At 42.2% G+C, this 12,764-nt stretch overlaps 1 protein-coding gene across 1 annotated transcript in view; it reads left to right on the top strand.

Annotated features, from left to right (window-relative positions):
- Positions 1 to 12,764, top strand: part of ITPRID1 (ITPR interacting domain containing 1) — a 122,787-nt gene that overhangs the window by 33,088 nt on the left and 76,935 nt on the right. Inside the window, exons 3-5 of the mRNA XM_031952687.1 lie at positions 1,484 to 1,634; positions 2,976 to 3,024; positions 4,257 to 4,300. Coding sequence (XP_031808547.1) covers positions 1,484 to 1,634; positions 2,976 to 3,024; positions 4,257 to 4,300 — 244 coding nt within the window. The remainder of the gene's footprint in view (positions 1 to 1,483; positions 1,635 to 2,975; positions 3,025 to 4,256; positions 4,301 to 12,764) is intronic.

Here is a 12,764-nt window from a genome sequence, read left to right on the forward strand (position 1 = left end):
TCTGGGGTGCCATTGGCTTCTTCCTGCTTCCTCTTAGAGTCCTGCGTGGGTTTCCTTCAAGGTGTAGCTGGTGCTGTTTTCTCCAGAAAAGCCCTTTGTGCTCCTGGAAGCTGCTAGGACCCCTCCCCAACTGCCTGCTCTCCATTTTGTCTGCTTTCTGAGGGTACCTTCCTGTCTCCTGTTGGGTTGGAGGATCCCCAAGGGCAGGTATCAGGTCACTTGTATTCCTACAGCCCAGCCCAGTGCCCAGCAAAAAGGACACACTTAGGAAAGGCTTGTTGATGGATCGGAACTCACCAAAAGGCCTTTCTTTCCTCTGAGCCCAGTCCTCCCTCCAGGACTGATTGCTCTCAGGATTTCAGCAAAGCAGGCTGGGACAGCAGACAAGAACATTAGATTTTGAGTCAGGAAGGATTGAGTTCAAATATCACCTTATAGACTTCCTAGTATGTGACTGGTAGCCTCAGTTTTCTCATCTAAAAATGGGGAGAGCAAAAACATCTGCCTCTTGGGTTGTTGGGATGATCGAATGAGATATTGTATGGAAGGGCTTTGAAAAATTTAAAATACCACGTAAATGCTGGCTGATAGTATAATGAAAGGTAACCCAGGTGATTTATTTATCTATTCGAGGCCTCCTCAGTTTCTTTATCTGGAGTATGACATTAATAATGGCTCTTTCCCACCTTACTGATGAGGTAAAGCAGCACCTGCGAAATAATGTCTCTATTAGTGCTTTGTAAGCTAGAAAGCATCGAACGCCATTTAGCCGAGGAGGGGGAGGGAGAAGTCAGGTTTCTAAGAGGGCTTGTAAACTAGAAGCATTGAATGCCATATAACAGAGGAAGGGGAAGGGAGAAGTCAGGTCTAAAGAGATGAACAAAGAATGTGAATTTAGGATCCCCAGGTTAAAATCCTATCTCTGACCCCAATTGTGCATTCAGGGACAATTCACTCCCACTCTGGGGCCTCAGTTTCTCCATTTGTAAAATGAGGGGGTACTTTCACCACCGGTTTGCAGGGTTATTGGGAAGAGAAGACTTTGCAGGCCTGAAAGAGGAAGAGCAATGAGTAAGGCAAGCTGCCGGTCCCTTTTCCCCTTTCCCCTCAGCTACACTCTCAGAGTCCCCGCAGGCCCTCTCCACTGTCACTGAGCCCGTTGAGGCATCAGTTAATGCATACATCGTGGCCGGGCCTGCCCCAGTCCCTGAAGCCAGCCCAGCTTGGTGCGGTGGCCCCCAGGCCGGGGCCCATTGTCCCATTCCCGCCTTGTTGCTGGCTTAAGGCTGGATTACTGTCTGGTGTCTGAGAGCCCGGCTGCCAGGTGGGCAGGGAAAGCTGGCAAAGCTGGATTGGCTCCTTTGTGGGCAAGGACTCCGTGAGCTCCCTGCAGCCCCAGCAACTTCTCCAAGTTGGCTCCTGGGACACTTGCTCTGTTTGCTGTGTTCCAGTTGTTGTGAGTCGGCCCTTTTGCTCCCCACAGATGGCAGAAGAGTCCAGTGGCCTGGGGACATCCCACAGCCTGGAGAAGAAGAAGATCTTGCGCTCCACTAAGACAGCCTGGCTGCCCCTGGACGAGCAGCAGCCTCTACCTCCCAGGGAGGGAAGCGGGGATTCTCCCATCCCAGAACTAGGTGAGCCTGGGCCCTGTGATTGCTGGAATTGGGGGGCAGATAAAGCGGTGCCAGATTCGTCCAGTTTCCTTTGCTGAATTTGGCCATAAAATTTGGGGGGATTTTCCTCTGCTGCTCCAGAAGGAAATCCTCCATGCTACAAAAAGGTGGCCATTCGAGGCTCCTGATGCTGAGATGGGGCGATGGACATGGCTCCCACTCTGAGGGGGCTCTGAACACCCCTTCTAAAAGTCTAGGACCCCAGAATCAGAGTTGGGGCTGGAAAGGCCCCGGGTGGCAGTTAGTCCCACCCTTCCACCTATAGAGTGGACCAAAGTCTAGAGCTGAATTGGCTTGCCCAGAGAGGGCCCCAGGTGGAAGTGGCAGAGTCCTTCCCGCAATAGCAGGCACAGGGTGGCCCTTCCCAGAGAAGCTGTTGACAGCAATAACTCACCACGGTTTATTTTCTCTGCAAGGAACAGACTTCGGGGGGTTTCTGCTTCAATCAGCCCACTCCCGCTACCTTCCTGGGAGACGGGCAGGATCCTTTCCAGTCTGACAGTCTTTCAACACCCCTCACGAGGAGTGAAAGCAAGTAGCATTTGGCAGGAGGGAGCCTCAGCAAACCAATTCGGCAGCTGGTAGACAACGGGGCAGAGACAAATATTGAATGGGAGAGAGTCTCCTTACCTGACCTCGTCCTTTGTGCCACCTGTTCGTTAGCGGGAGCTGTGATGAGCCCCCTTCTGACCGAGGGGCCTGACCTGGCGTCTGGGATGTCACTGCAGGTCTGGGAATGGCCGGGCAGCTCAGATGCTCTCCCTTTGTCCCTGGAGGAAATGCAAATGGGGCTAAGAGCCTGGCAGAGAATGGCATGCAAATAAACACGGCTGGCAAGGTGCCTTAAGTAAATGTCCCCATGATATGGGCAGAGGCTTGGGGTGGGGGGGGGGGAAGCAAGGACCGTGATTTCTCTCCCAAAGGCAAAAGACAGAAGACCCTTCACTTTTCCCATCCCTGTCTTGGTGCCAGGTAATCCGAAGTGAATTCAAACTTCCTCCACGATTCCAGGATCCCTGCCCTGCTTTATTTATTTATTTATTTTGGAGCTTTTTATTTATTTTTTTTCCTCTGCCTTCCTTTGCCAGTTTGCTTTCCGTTCCCAGGAAAGGTTGGCTCCAGCGAACGTGAGGGTTTGGGTATTGGGGGGAAATACTTAATAAGTTTACAGAAAAATGAGATGAAATATGTTGGGAAGAGAATAAAAATACAGCTGTTGCCAAAGGACTCAAGAACGGGGGAAATCCTGAGCTTTCCTCTTGCTGGTATCGGGGACTCACTTTGTTTCTTTCTCCTTTCCAGAGAATTCTAGACAAGAAAGTATCCAGCAGTGGTTGGACTCTGGGTTCTTGTAAGTGTTTCTTTCTCTACTCGCCACAGAGAGTTTGGGTCTCCCATAATCGAAAATTAGAGCTATTCATTCACCAAACCCCTACTTTCCCTTTTGGTGTGAATGGGGAAGGGGAGAATTGGTGGAGAAACTAGTTGTTTCAGGTTGAAACCCGAGCTGACTTCTAAACAAGAAAGTATGCAGCCGTGGTTGGACGCTGGTTTCTTTCTCTACTTGCTACAGATACATTTGGGTCTCCCATAATTGAAAGTTGGAGTTATCCATTCATCAAACCCCTACTTTCCCTATCAGGGTGAATGGGGAAGGGGAAAATCAGTGGAGAAACTAGTTGTTTCAGGGTGAAACCTGAGTTGATCTCAAAGAGACTTGCCTTGTTTATATTCCCTAAATCATCCCACTCTGCCAAGTGCAAGTGCAGGGGATCTTAATCTTTGTGTGTGTGTGTGTGTGTATGTGTGTGATGGATCCCTTTGGCAATCTAGTAAAATCTAGGGAATGCTTCTTGAAATAATAAATCATTTATTTATTTTTTATTTATTATTATTTATGAAATAATAATAAATAAATGAAAATATATAATTATAAAGAAAACCAATTCTATTAAAAAATTATTGAAATACCATTTTTTTAAAAAAGGGTCATGGCACCCAGGTTGAGAACCTTTGGCTTATTGGATTGCCCTACTGTAAGGACTTTTATCACAGCATGTAGAACATAAAAGCAGCAGGGTATAGTAGATAGGGCCCTGGTCTTGAAATTAGGAAAGCTCTCCTCCATATGGACTGTGTGAATCGATCAAGTCATTTAATTTTAGAAAATTGTCTAGGGTTACTAGTACCCTAAGACAAGTAACCCTCTAAGAGTATAAATTACAAGTGAGGTGGTGATATTGGTACTCTTTCTGCTGCCTCTAAACCAGCACACCAGCTTCTAGATCCTAGTTAAATAGCTTAATTCTCACTTCAGAGTCAGAATTGGAGGATTTTTCAGTGATTTGTAAATTACTACACTATAATTGCTTAACTTCTGAGCTTAAGTAGTGAATTAAGTATCATCCAAAATAGAAATAACGATTCTGGTCTCTGCTGACATGATTTGGGATTCTGAAAATTCACTCTGAATGAAGTCCACATGTGGACTTGTCATCATGTTGTCTTCTTAGTTAAAAAATAAATCGGGTGCCATTTATTTCAATTCATTTTTTGATTTCCAATTGTTGTATTTGTTGACAGTCTCACAACACATGAAAACTTGCAGCAAGCCATTGACCAAACAGGTAAGCGAAGGGAAACCATGTTGACTGGGTCAGATGGGTGTGTGGAAAAGGGACTGGTGGTAGAGACCTTTGTCACTCGGTCGTTAAAGAAAAAAGCAAGATTTCATTGAAAACTGGAGTTACATAAGAATTTAATAATCATCTAATTTAAGATAAAATTAAGCATAGTAGAAATTACACTGGATTGGGACTCAGGACCTTATTTAGGCAAATAACTTGCAATATGAATATCAACGCTCATCTAGCATTGATCGCGTGCTTTCAAGGTTTACCACATGATCTACCGATATTATTTCACTTGATCCTCACAACAATTGTAGGAAATAGGCATCCTCATTTTGAAAATTGAAGAAACTGAGAACAAGTGCCTTACTTTGGATCCCTCATCTTGTAAGTGCCTGCAGCTGGATTTGAACTCACATCTCTCTGACTCCAGATGCAGCACTCTAGCCACTGAGCCATCTTGCTGCCTAACCTCTTATTTACCTTATTTGTTAAATGAGTCAGGTGACTAAACAACTATAATGGACCTTCCAATTCTATATCTGGAATCTTACATCGTGGAAGGAACCAGAAATGTAAGAAAAGTGAGACCAGGGCAGAAAACTTAGAGAGCACTAAGAACATCATCTTGTGGAGCTTTTCCCTTGTTTGCTCCGATGACAGAGTAGTGAGGATCTTATCTGAGGGACATTTCTTGCTATCAATAGTTTATAAGCTACAAGTGCCTTTTCCTCCAGAGGTCATTCTCTGAAGGAGTCTGTTCTTCCTTTCTCTCCCCAGTGCTGGTGTAGTTCTGGAAAGTACCAACTTTAGGACTGTGACCAACTTATTTAACAGTCTGGACTTCAGTCTCCTCATCTTTAAATTGGGAGGGTAAAACCAGATAATTTTTGAGATGTTTTCCATTTCTAGGTCCTGTGACTATCCAAAAAGACAAGAGTTTCAAAAGAATAATTTTTCTCCTCTTCTAGCTAGTTGGTGACTATAGAGTGGTACTGGGCTTGGAGTCTCCAAGGCTACCTCAGAGACTTATTAGCTGTATCACCTTAGTCAAGTCATTTATCTTCCTCTGAGCTTAACTTTCCCCATCTGTAAAAGGAGAAAGAGGGACTCAATGACCTAAAGATCTCTCCCAGTTTTAAATCTAAGGTGATATGACTCCACGTCACTCATGTGCTTAAGTAATGTGAGTGCTGATGGTAGTAGGAGAATTGATACCTTCAAGAAATCTCTTTCCAGAGTAGTTTTATACCTAGATTAGGAGTGCTGGGCCCAAACTAAGGAAGCCTCATTCCCTGAATTCAAATCTAGCTTCAGATACTTCCTAGCTGTGTGATGCTGGACAATTCACTTAACTCTGTTTGCTTCAATTTCCTTATCTGTCAAGTGAGCTGAAGAAGAAAACCATTTCAGTAACTTTGCCAAGAAATACCTAAAGAAAGTATCGGTCCACACAGTCCACACATTCAAGAAAATGTGCAAAGCATTGTACTAAATGCTAGGGATACAAACAAACATCCATATTCTCAAAGAGCTCATAGTCACACAGGGGAGACAATTCTCAAAGGAGATTTTAGCTGCAAAATATGTGGGAAGGTGCCTTGGGCTACTGGATCTGGCCACAAGTCAGAACCATGTCTGAAGTCGGACAGCATACAAAGTTCTTTCCTCTTCACAACTCTGTGAGATCGAGGTGCAAGTCTCTAGTTTATGGAAAAGGAAGTGAGCTAATCCTAATAGCTTCTATACATGGCACTTGCAAGTTTGCAAAGACTGTGAGGAAGGAACCCAGGTATCATCATCTACATTTAATATTTGGGGAAGTTGAGACTGGAAACGCTCAGGGCTTTTCCTATCATCACATCACTAGAAAATGGTGGGATTGTGACTCAAAGCCCAACTTTTATATACCTGGCCCAGTGTCCTTTGCATGGCACTGGATTATCTCTATGGCAGGAAGGTAGGGTAAGCTTTTGAGCAGGATCAAAATTTTGGATCAAGAAAAGTAACGTGAAAATTGGGCCCAAAATAGTTTGGGGTAGAAAGATGAGGAAGAAGAGACTTCTTGCGTGACCATTAGCATAACCCAGAGACAAAGAGATAAAGGGCTGAACAAGGGTGAGACCCTTCATAATGACCTTTCATATCGGTGAGAAGAGAGAACAGGTCAATATGAAGAGTCATTGAAAGAAAGAATTCACAGGACTTGAATGAACGCATATCACAGAATTGCTCGACTTCTGAGTTGGATGGAACCTCCTCAGCTACCTTGTCCAACGCACACCAAAAAATGCATCCCACTCCAACATATCCTGAGAGATAGCACTCTAAGTTCTTGTAGATCTCCAATAAGGGTGAACCCATCATTTCCCAAAGAAGCCCATTCTACTTTTGGATAGTTCTAATTATTAGGAAATTTTTCCTGATATCAAGCCCAAATCCAACCCTCTGCAACTATTGTTCCTACTTTTTCTAGCTGAGAACTAAAAAAATCTAATCCTTGGTCCATATGACAACCTTCCCCAAACTTGAAAACAGTCGCCATCTTCTCCCTTCTCCCTTGAGTTTTCGCTTCTCTAGACAAAATATCCTGAGTTTCTTCCACTGATTCTTATTGGCATTCCCTTGCATCTTAAATAAAGATGAGGAATGAGTCAAAGATAATTTCAGGGTCTGAAATCTGGGTGACAGGGTGGATAGAAGGCTCCGATATTTATGGGATCAGCCTGACACCAGCTCTAAATCGGAATCACTTTCTGATCAGTCCACCAGATCCCCCAATGAGACAATACAAGTGAAGACTGACTATGTTCATCTAAGGAACCTGGTCATGCAGTAGTTAAATGCCCTGGAAGCTGCTGAAATGCTATTCTTGTCAAGGCTTGTAAAAATGTAATCTGACTCTTCTGTTGGAATATATTCCAAAGAACCAAATGTCTTCCATGAATCAGTCAGAAATGCTTATGGAAACCGAAATTAAAAATGTTTTCTAAGCCAATGAAGGTGCTAATGAGGGCCTTCTGTATCTCTAACGACATCTTCTCCAAGAATACATCTTGCAGGGTGAAGTTCAATGTCTGCTGTTTCAGATGGTAGAAGGCAGCTTAACAGTAAGAAGGAGGCAGGAGATTAAAGGAGGTAAAGGGGAATTTGGAATTGGCATTTTTTGCCCAGAAATGGCCATGGTTCAAGTCAAGCTCATGAGCGTTCCGAGTCTCCAGTGAGGGAACCTGTTCCCGTGGCCATTGCCGAGGTGAGGATGGTGGTGGTGGGTATCCCAGGAGCACTGTCTTAGGCACTGGGGGCAGGGGAAATTTGATGGCGACATAGAATCATTAAATCTAAGAATTGGAATAGCCATTTTGCCCAACTTGGAGGCAAAAGGCGAACCTCACTGTAAAGTAAACAACAAATGTTTGACTTCTCCGTGGTGTCCTGATGCAGCCTATAGTCTGGTAGGAAGAAAAGTTCCCCACTCAGTGATTGATGTACAATGGAGAAAGGGGTATAATCTCTGCTTTAGATGATGGTGGAATCCCCCAAGTGGGGAACCCTGACCAACGCAGCCTGGTACATTATCGACAACTTCTCATCTTTGAGATCTTTCCAGAGCAGGGAGGGGATAAGGCCCTTTCCAGAGACACATAATCAGTATTTGTTAGATATAACATCTAAACCTAGGTCCTCCTACCCCCCAGGCCAGCTCTGCCCACTGTGTCTCCCATTCACTTAAAACATTTCATACGAAGAAGGGATGTGTTCTCGTAGATACCATCCTGGACTTGAGATCAAGAAGACTAGATTTCAATCTTACCTTTGACACCAAATGTCTGACCCTGTGGGAGCAATTTCTTAGGACTGGATAAAGTCTCTTCTGGCTTAAAGTCTGTGATCTGATGGGATCACAGAGAAAAAGAGAAAAGTTGAAAAAAGGAACCAAATTAAGAGGTGAAGGTCACAATGTCTGAGAGAAGAAGAAGAAAAGGGAGAGCAAAGAAAGAAAGGCCAGGGGTAGATTTTTGAAGAAAGTCAATATTAAAGAAGCAGAAAAAAGATAAGAACTAAGCACAGGACAAAGAGAAGAAAGAAAGAGACTTGTCCAGGGTCACACAGCTAGTAAGTGAATTTGAACTCCGTCCTTCCTGACTCTAGATCCATCGCTTGTTCTATGACTCTCTCCTGCTTCTCTCAATTCTGATTCCAATCCTCCATTTGATTCACTACTTAAGCTAAAAAATCAAACCTACAATTATACTGTGGGTCCATGATCTGGTTTTCACCGGGTAATAATCTTTTGGGGGGGGGGTTCTTTGAGTTTTTTATCTTTATAACTTTTTATTTTCCCAAATAGATGCAAAGATAGTTTTCAACATTCACCCTTGCAAAGCCTTTTCTTTCAATTTTACTTCCTTCTCCCCTCTCCTACACAGCAAGACATCCAATATAGGTTAAACATGTGCAATTCTTTTGTACATATTTCCACACTTCTCATGCTGTACAAGAACAATCAGATCAAAAAGGAAACATAATGAGAGACAAACACAAGCAAGGAAACAACAAAAAAGGTGAAAATACTATATTGTGCTCCACAGTTGCCACAGTTCTCTTTCTAGACACAGATGGCTCTCTCCAGCACAAGCCCATTGGAAAGGACCTGAATCACCTTGCTGAGCCTCAGTTTACCCTTCTGTGCATAGGGATGGCAATATCATTGCTGGGAAAATTTTGTGAAAAGGGCATTTTTCAGGCAGGACGCACAGAAATGTAAGCTATTATTTGAATTCTTGAAGATGTTGTCTTGCTGTTTCTCCCCATCTGCCTCTCTTCAGAGAAGTGACTTAGGAAGTTTGGGGAAGGATGGTTTCATCATGGGCTAATAATAAATAGGAAACATCATTCTGTGGGTTACCTGGTTATCCCACCCTGAATTTCTATGATGATTAGCAATGAAGAAATAAAGCAGAACAGTATAAAGAAACTTACAACTTGTTTATGTCTGTCCTAGAAGATGAAGTGATAAAGAAACTTTATTAGAACCCAACAAGATCCTCCAAACCACAATAAGATTAACATTTGTATCCAGTGGATTCCAAGAGATTGAGCACATGGGAGAGGATGATAGAAATAGGTTTAAAGATAAGATTCTGGATTAAGTTCAGCTAAACTTGATCATTTGAGGAGAACTCCACCTGATAGATGGAGAAAAAATCAACAACTGGAAAAAACAAACCTGCAAGCATGTTTAGTAGTCAATGCCAAAGATAGTGAAATCACCATATACAGGAGGCCCCAGTGCATTATTATTTTCAACTTATTTTTAATTTATTTAAGAAAATAAGCATTTCCATAACGTAGAGGAATAAAAGGATGATTGCAAATGAAACTGCAATTTATTATTTACAAGTTGCTATTTCTTTTAAATACATAATAAAGTTACTGTGTAATTTTTTTCCTTTCCTCCTATCCTCTCCCTCCTCCTAAAGACTTGTGCTAAAACTCACATTGTTTTGAAAGCACTGAGGGGCTCAGCGTTCCAAATATTTCAAAGAGGGGAAGATATTACTGATATGAGAAAAAGAAACATAGATGAAATTACTCACAACATAAGAGAACTCATCTAGAACTCCCTACTTTTTCATTCCAATAAAATCTTTTAGAAAATTATCTAAATATTTATATAGAGAGAGGATGTCCTTGATGAAAAGATGATTTTCTACAAATAATTTTCTACAATACTCCATAGCTCCATGTCATAATTGGCTGACAATTATAGAGAACTCAAATTACACTGTATGTGCATGTTGTTGATCATTTTTAAATGTATTTGACTCAATGGAACAAAATTTGCCTTTGGACTCCGAAAGCTTTTTTATTCCAAAAAGAAGTTTCTTATGAATATGTTAAAGATGTTATGCTGTCTTTTGGTGAAACAAGGATCTTCTAATTATTATTATCTGTAACAGCAAACAATAGGAAGAGTGATTAGCAACAAGGTTTTCATCCCATTGTCATGAAGTACATCCTGTACTGTAATGGAAGAGAGATATTGAGGTCCTTCAGCCATAAGATTGATTGGTTTAACAATTCACAGAAGAAAAATCCAAGTAAAGAAAGCCCTTTCTCCATCCTATTGTAATCAGTTGGACATAAAATTGATTAAGTTAGTGCATTCATCTGTTTTCTTTGGATGGGTACAGTGGCTGGACAGTGAACTAGTCAGAATAAAATAGGAGGAAGAGAGTGAATTAAAACATACAGGGCTTGATACATTCCCAAAATTTTCTGTGATTCAAAGCATGCCACTTTAAAAAACCAATATTCTTCCACTGGTACTGTATCATTATAGACTATAGAACACCACAATCTCTAAAGAAGACTAGCAATGGGAGTGATCCAAAAGGCAATGGGAAAACTACTATAAGTGTCAGAGAAAACATGCAGAAGTAGCATGGGGAAAGGGTGAGAACAAGGAAGAACAGAGGAATAGCCCAGGTACTTCACTGGTATCCACTATTGGATCCTTTACTAGTGCTTCATATCCACTAGGCCAGGGCTTTTTAAACTTTTTGCACATGCTACCGTTCTCTTTCCTTCTGCCTCTTCTCTGTCTCTGTCTTTTCCTCTCCCTTTCCCTCTCTCTTTCTCTCTACTCTTTTTTGTTTCTTCTTTCTTTTCTTCTTCCTTTTTCTCTTTGTTATTCTTTCTATTTCTCTTCTTCTCTCCTCTCCTTTCTCACTCTTTCTCATTCTCTCTCTTTCATTCTCTCTCTTTTTTTCTCTCATTTTCTCTTATTCTCCTTTTCTCTTTCTCATTCTCTTTCCATATACACACATACTTACATAGGTAATTATTCTTGTGCTCATTGACTGTTTCATTGAAAAATTGCACAGATTCAGAGCAGACCTGGCTAACCTAATTATGACCACTGGAAGGAGTCACCAAAAAGATGATGCTGTAGCTTACTAGAGATATCTAAGTAGTGCTGTGGAGTTCGGCTAGGAGGCAGGAAAACCTGAGTTTAAATCACTAGCTGTATTATCCTGATCCATTTATTTAACGTCTTTGTTTCAGTTTCCACAAGTATAAAATGAGGATAATCACAGCACCTACCTCCCTTGGTTGTTGTGAATACATAATAAGATCGTATTTGTAAAGCACTTAGTACAGTCTAGAATATTGTATTAATAATAATGCTCTTAATAAATGCTTCTTTCCTTCCTTCTCCCAATCAATAATGCAGCAGGGGAAAATGCAATGGAGAGAACAACCAGATGGGTCTGGCCAATAATGTAACTGAGCATCCTAGTGGTCCCCTGGATACGACTAACCCATGTCACAGTCATGATCAAAAGCTCATTTTGAGGAGTGAGCCAGCCCACCCTTGCTTGTTGCCTTTGCCTTTGCATTTCTGTAAAAGGTGTTAAGCTACAACTTTGGCTTTAGTGGTGGTCATAGAATCTCTCTTTGTATAGATGGAGACACTTGAGGCCCGCAGAGGCTAAATGATTTTTTGAAGGTTACCAGGTAGCAAGTGGCTAAGGCAGAGTTTCTGGGTAGCCCATCGGCCTCCCAATCCACTCTTCTCATAGCCATTTCCATTGCTCATTGTTGGTTTAGGCTTGTGATTTCCTTTGTGAGGAGAAAGATGTGGTATTGAGATTAAATGACTTGCCTGACTTCATGGCTCAGTGAATGGAGTACTAGATCTGGAATCAGGAAGACCTGGGTTCAGATCCAGTCTCAGACATTTACTAGTTCTATAACCCTAGGAGATTCTTTGACTCATTGCTTACCTAGCCTTAATCACTAAACGGGTGCAGCCTCAGTAAAAGAGGCCTTAGTCTTTAAAAGGCCAAAGTCCCCATTGCCATCTCCAGTGGTCTTGATCTATATCTTACCACTAAATCCAGATGGTTCTGGAGGGGAAACTGAGGCAGCCCAGCCTTTCCCCACATAAATCCAATTCACTTGAAATCATGGCAGCACCTCCCTGAAGTCATAATTCTCTTTGAGAACAAGGGACAAACAACAACAAGGCAAGTTACTAAATCTCTGCTAATCTACCAGAGAAAAAATGGCAAGCCATTCCAGTGTCATTGCCAAGAAAACCCCATACAAAGTCATGAAGATTCTGGCATGACAATAACAGAGCAACAGCAACAAGTTCACTTAGCCAGAGTGTGTCAGAGGTATTACCTGGACCCAGATTGGAACCATATAATCCATCCCCAAACTTCCCTAGACTGTCCTATTAGTGAATGGCACAGGATTAACCTATTGATTGCTCTTGACTGGCACTATGCCTCTTTTGGATAAATCATTTCTTTATTTCTCTAGTGCTTAGCACAATACCCAGCATAAGTACTAGCTTAACAAATGTTGGAGCTGATCGACTAAAGGGAGTCCTAAGAACACGTGGTTCTTGGAGAATTCATGAGAAAAAAAATAACCTAGCTGGGAC

The sequence above is a fragment of the Sarcophilus harrisii genome, chromosome 1 (assembly GCF_902635505.1).
Source record: "Sarcophilus harrisii chromosome 1, mSarHar1.11, whole genome shotgun sequence".
In the NCBI taxonomy this organism is placed as follows: domain Eukaryota; kingdom Metazoa; phylum Chordata; class Mammalia; order Dasyuromorphia; family Dasyuridae; genus Sarcophilus; species Sarcophilus harrisii.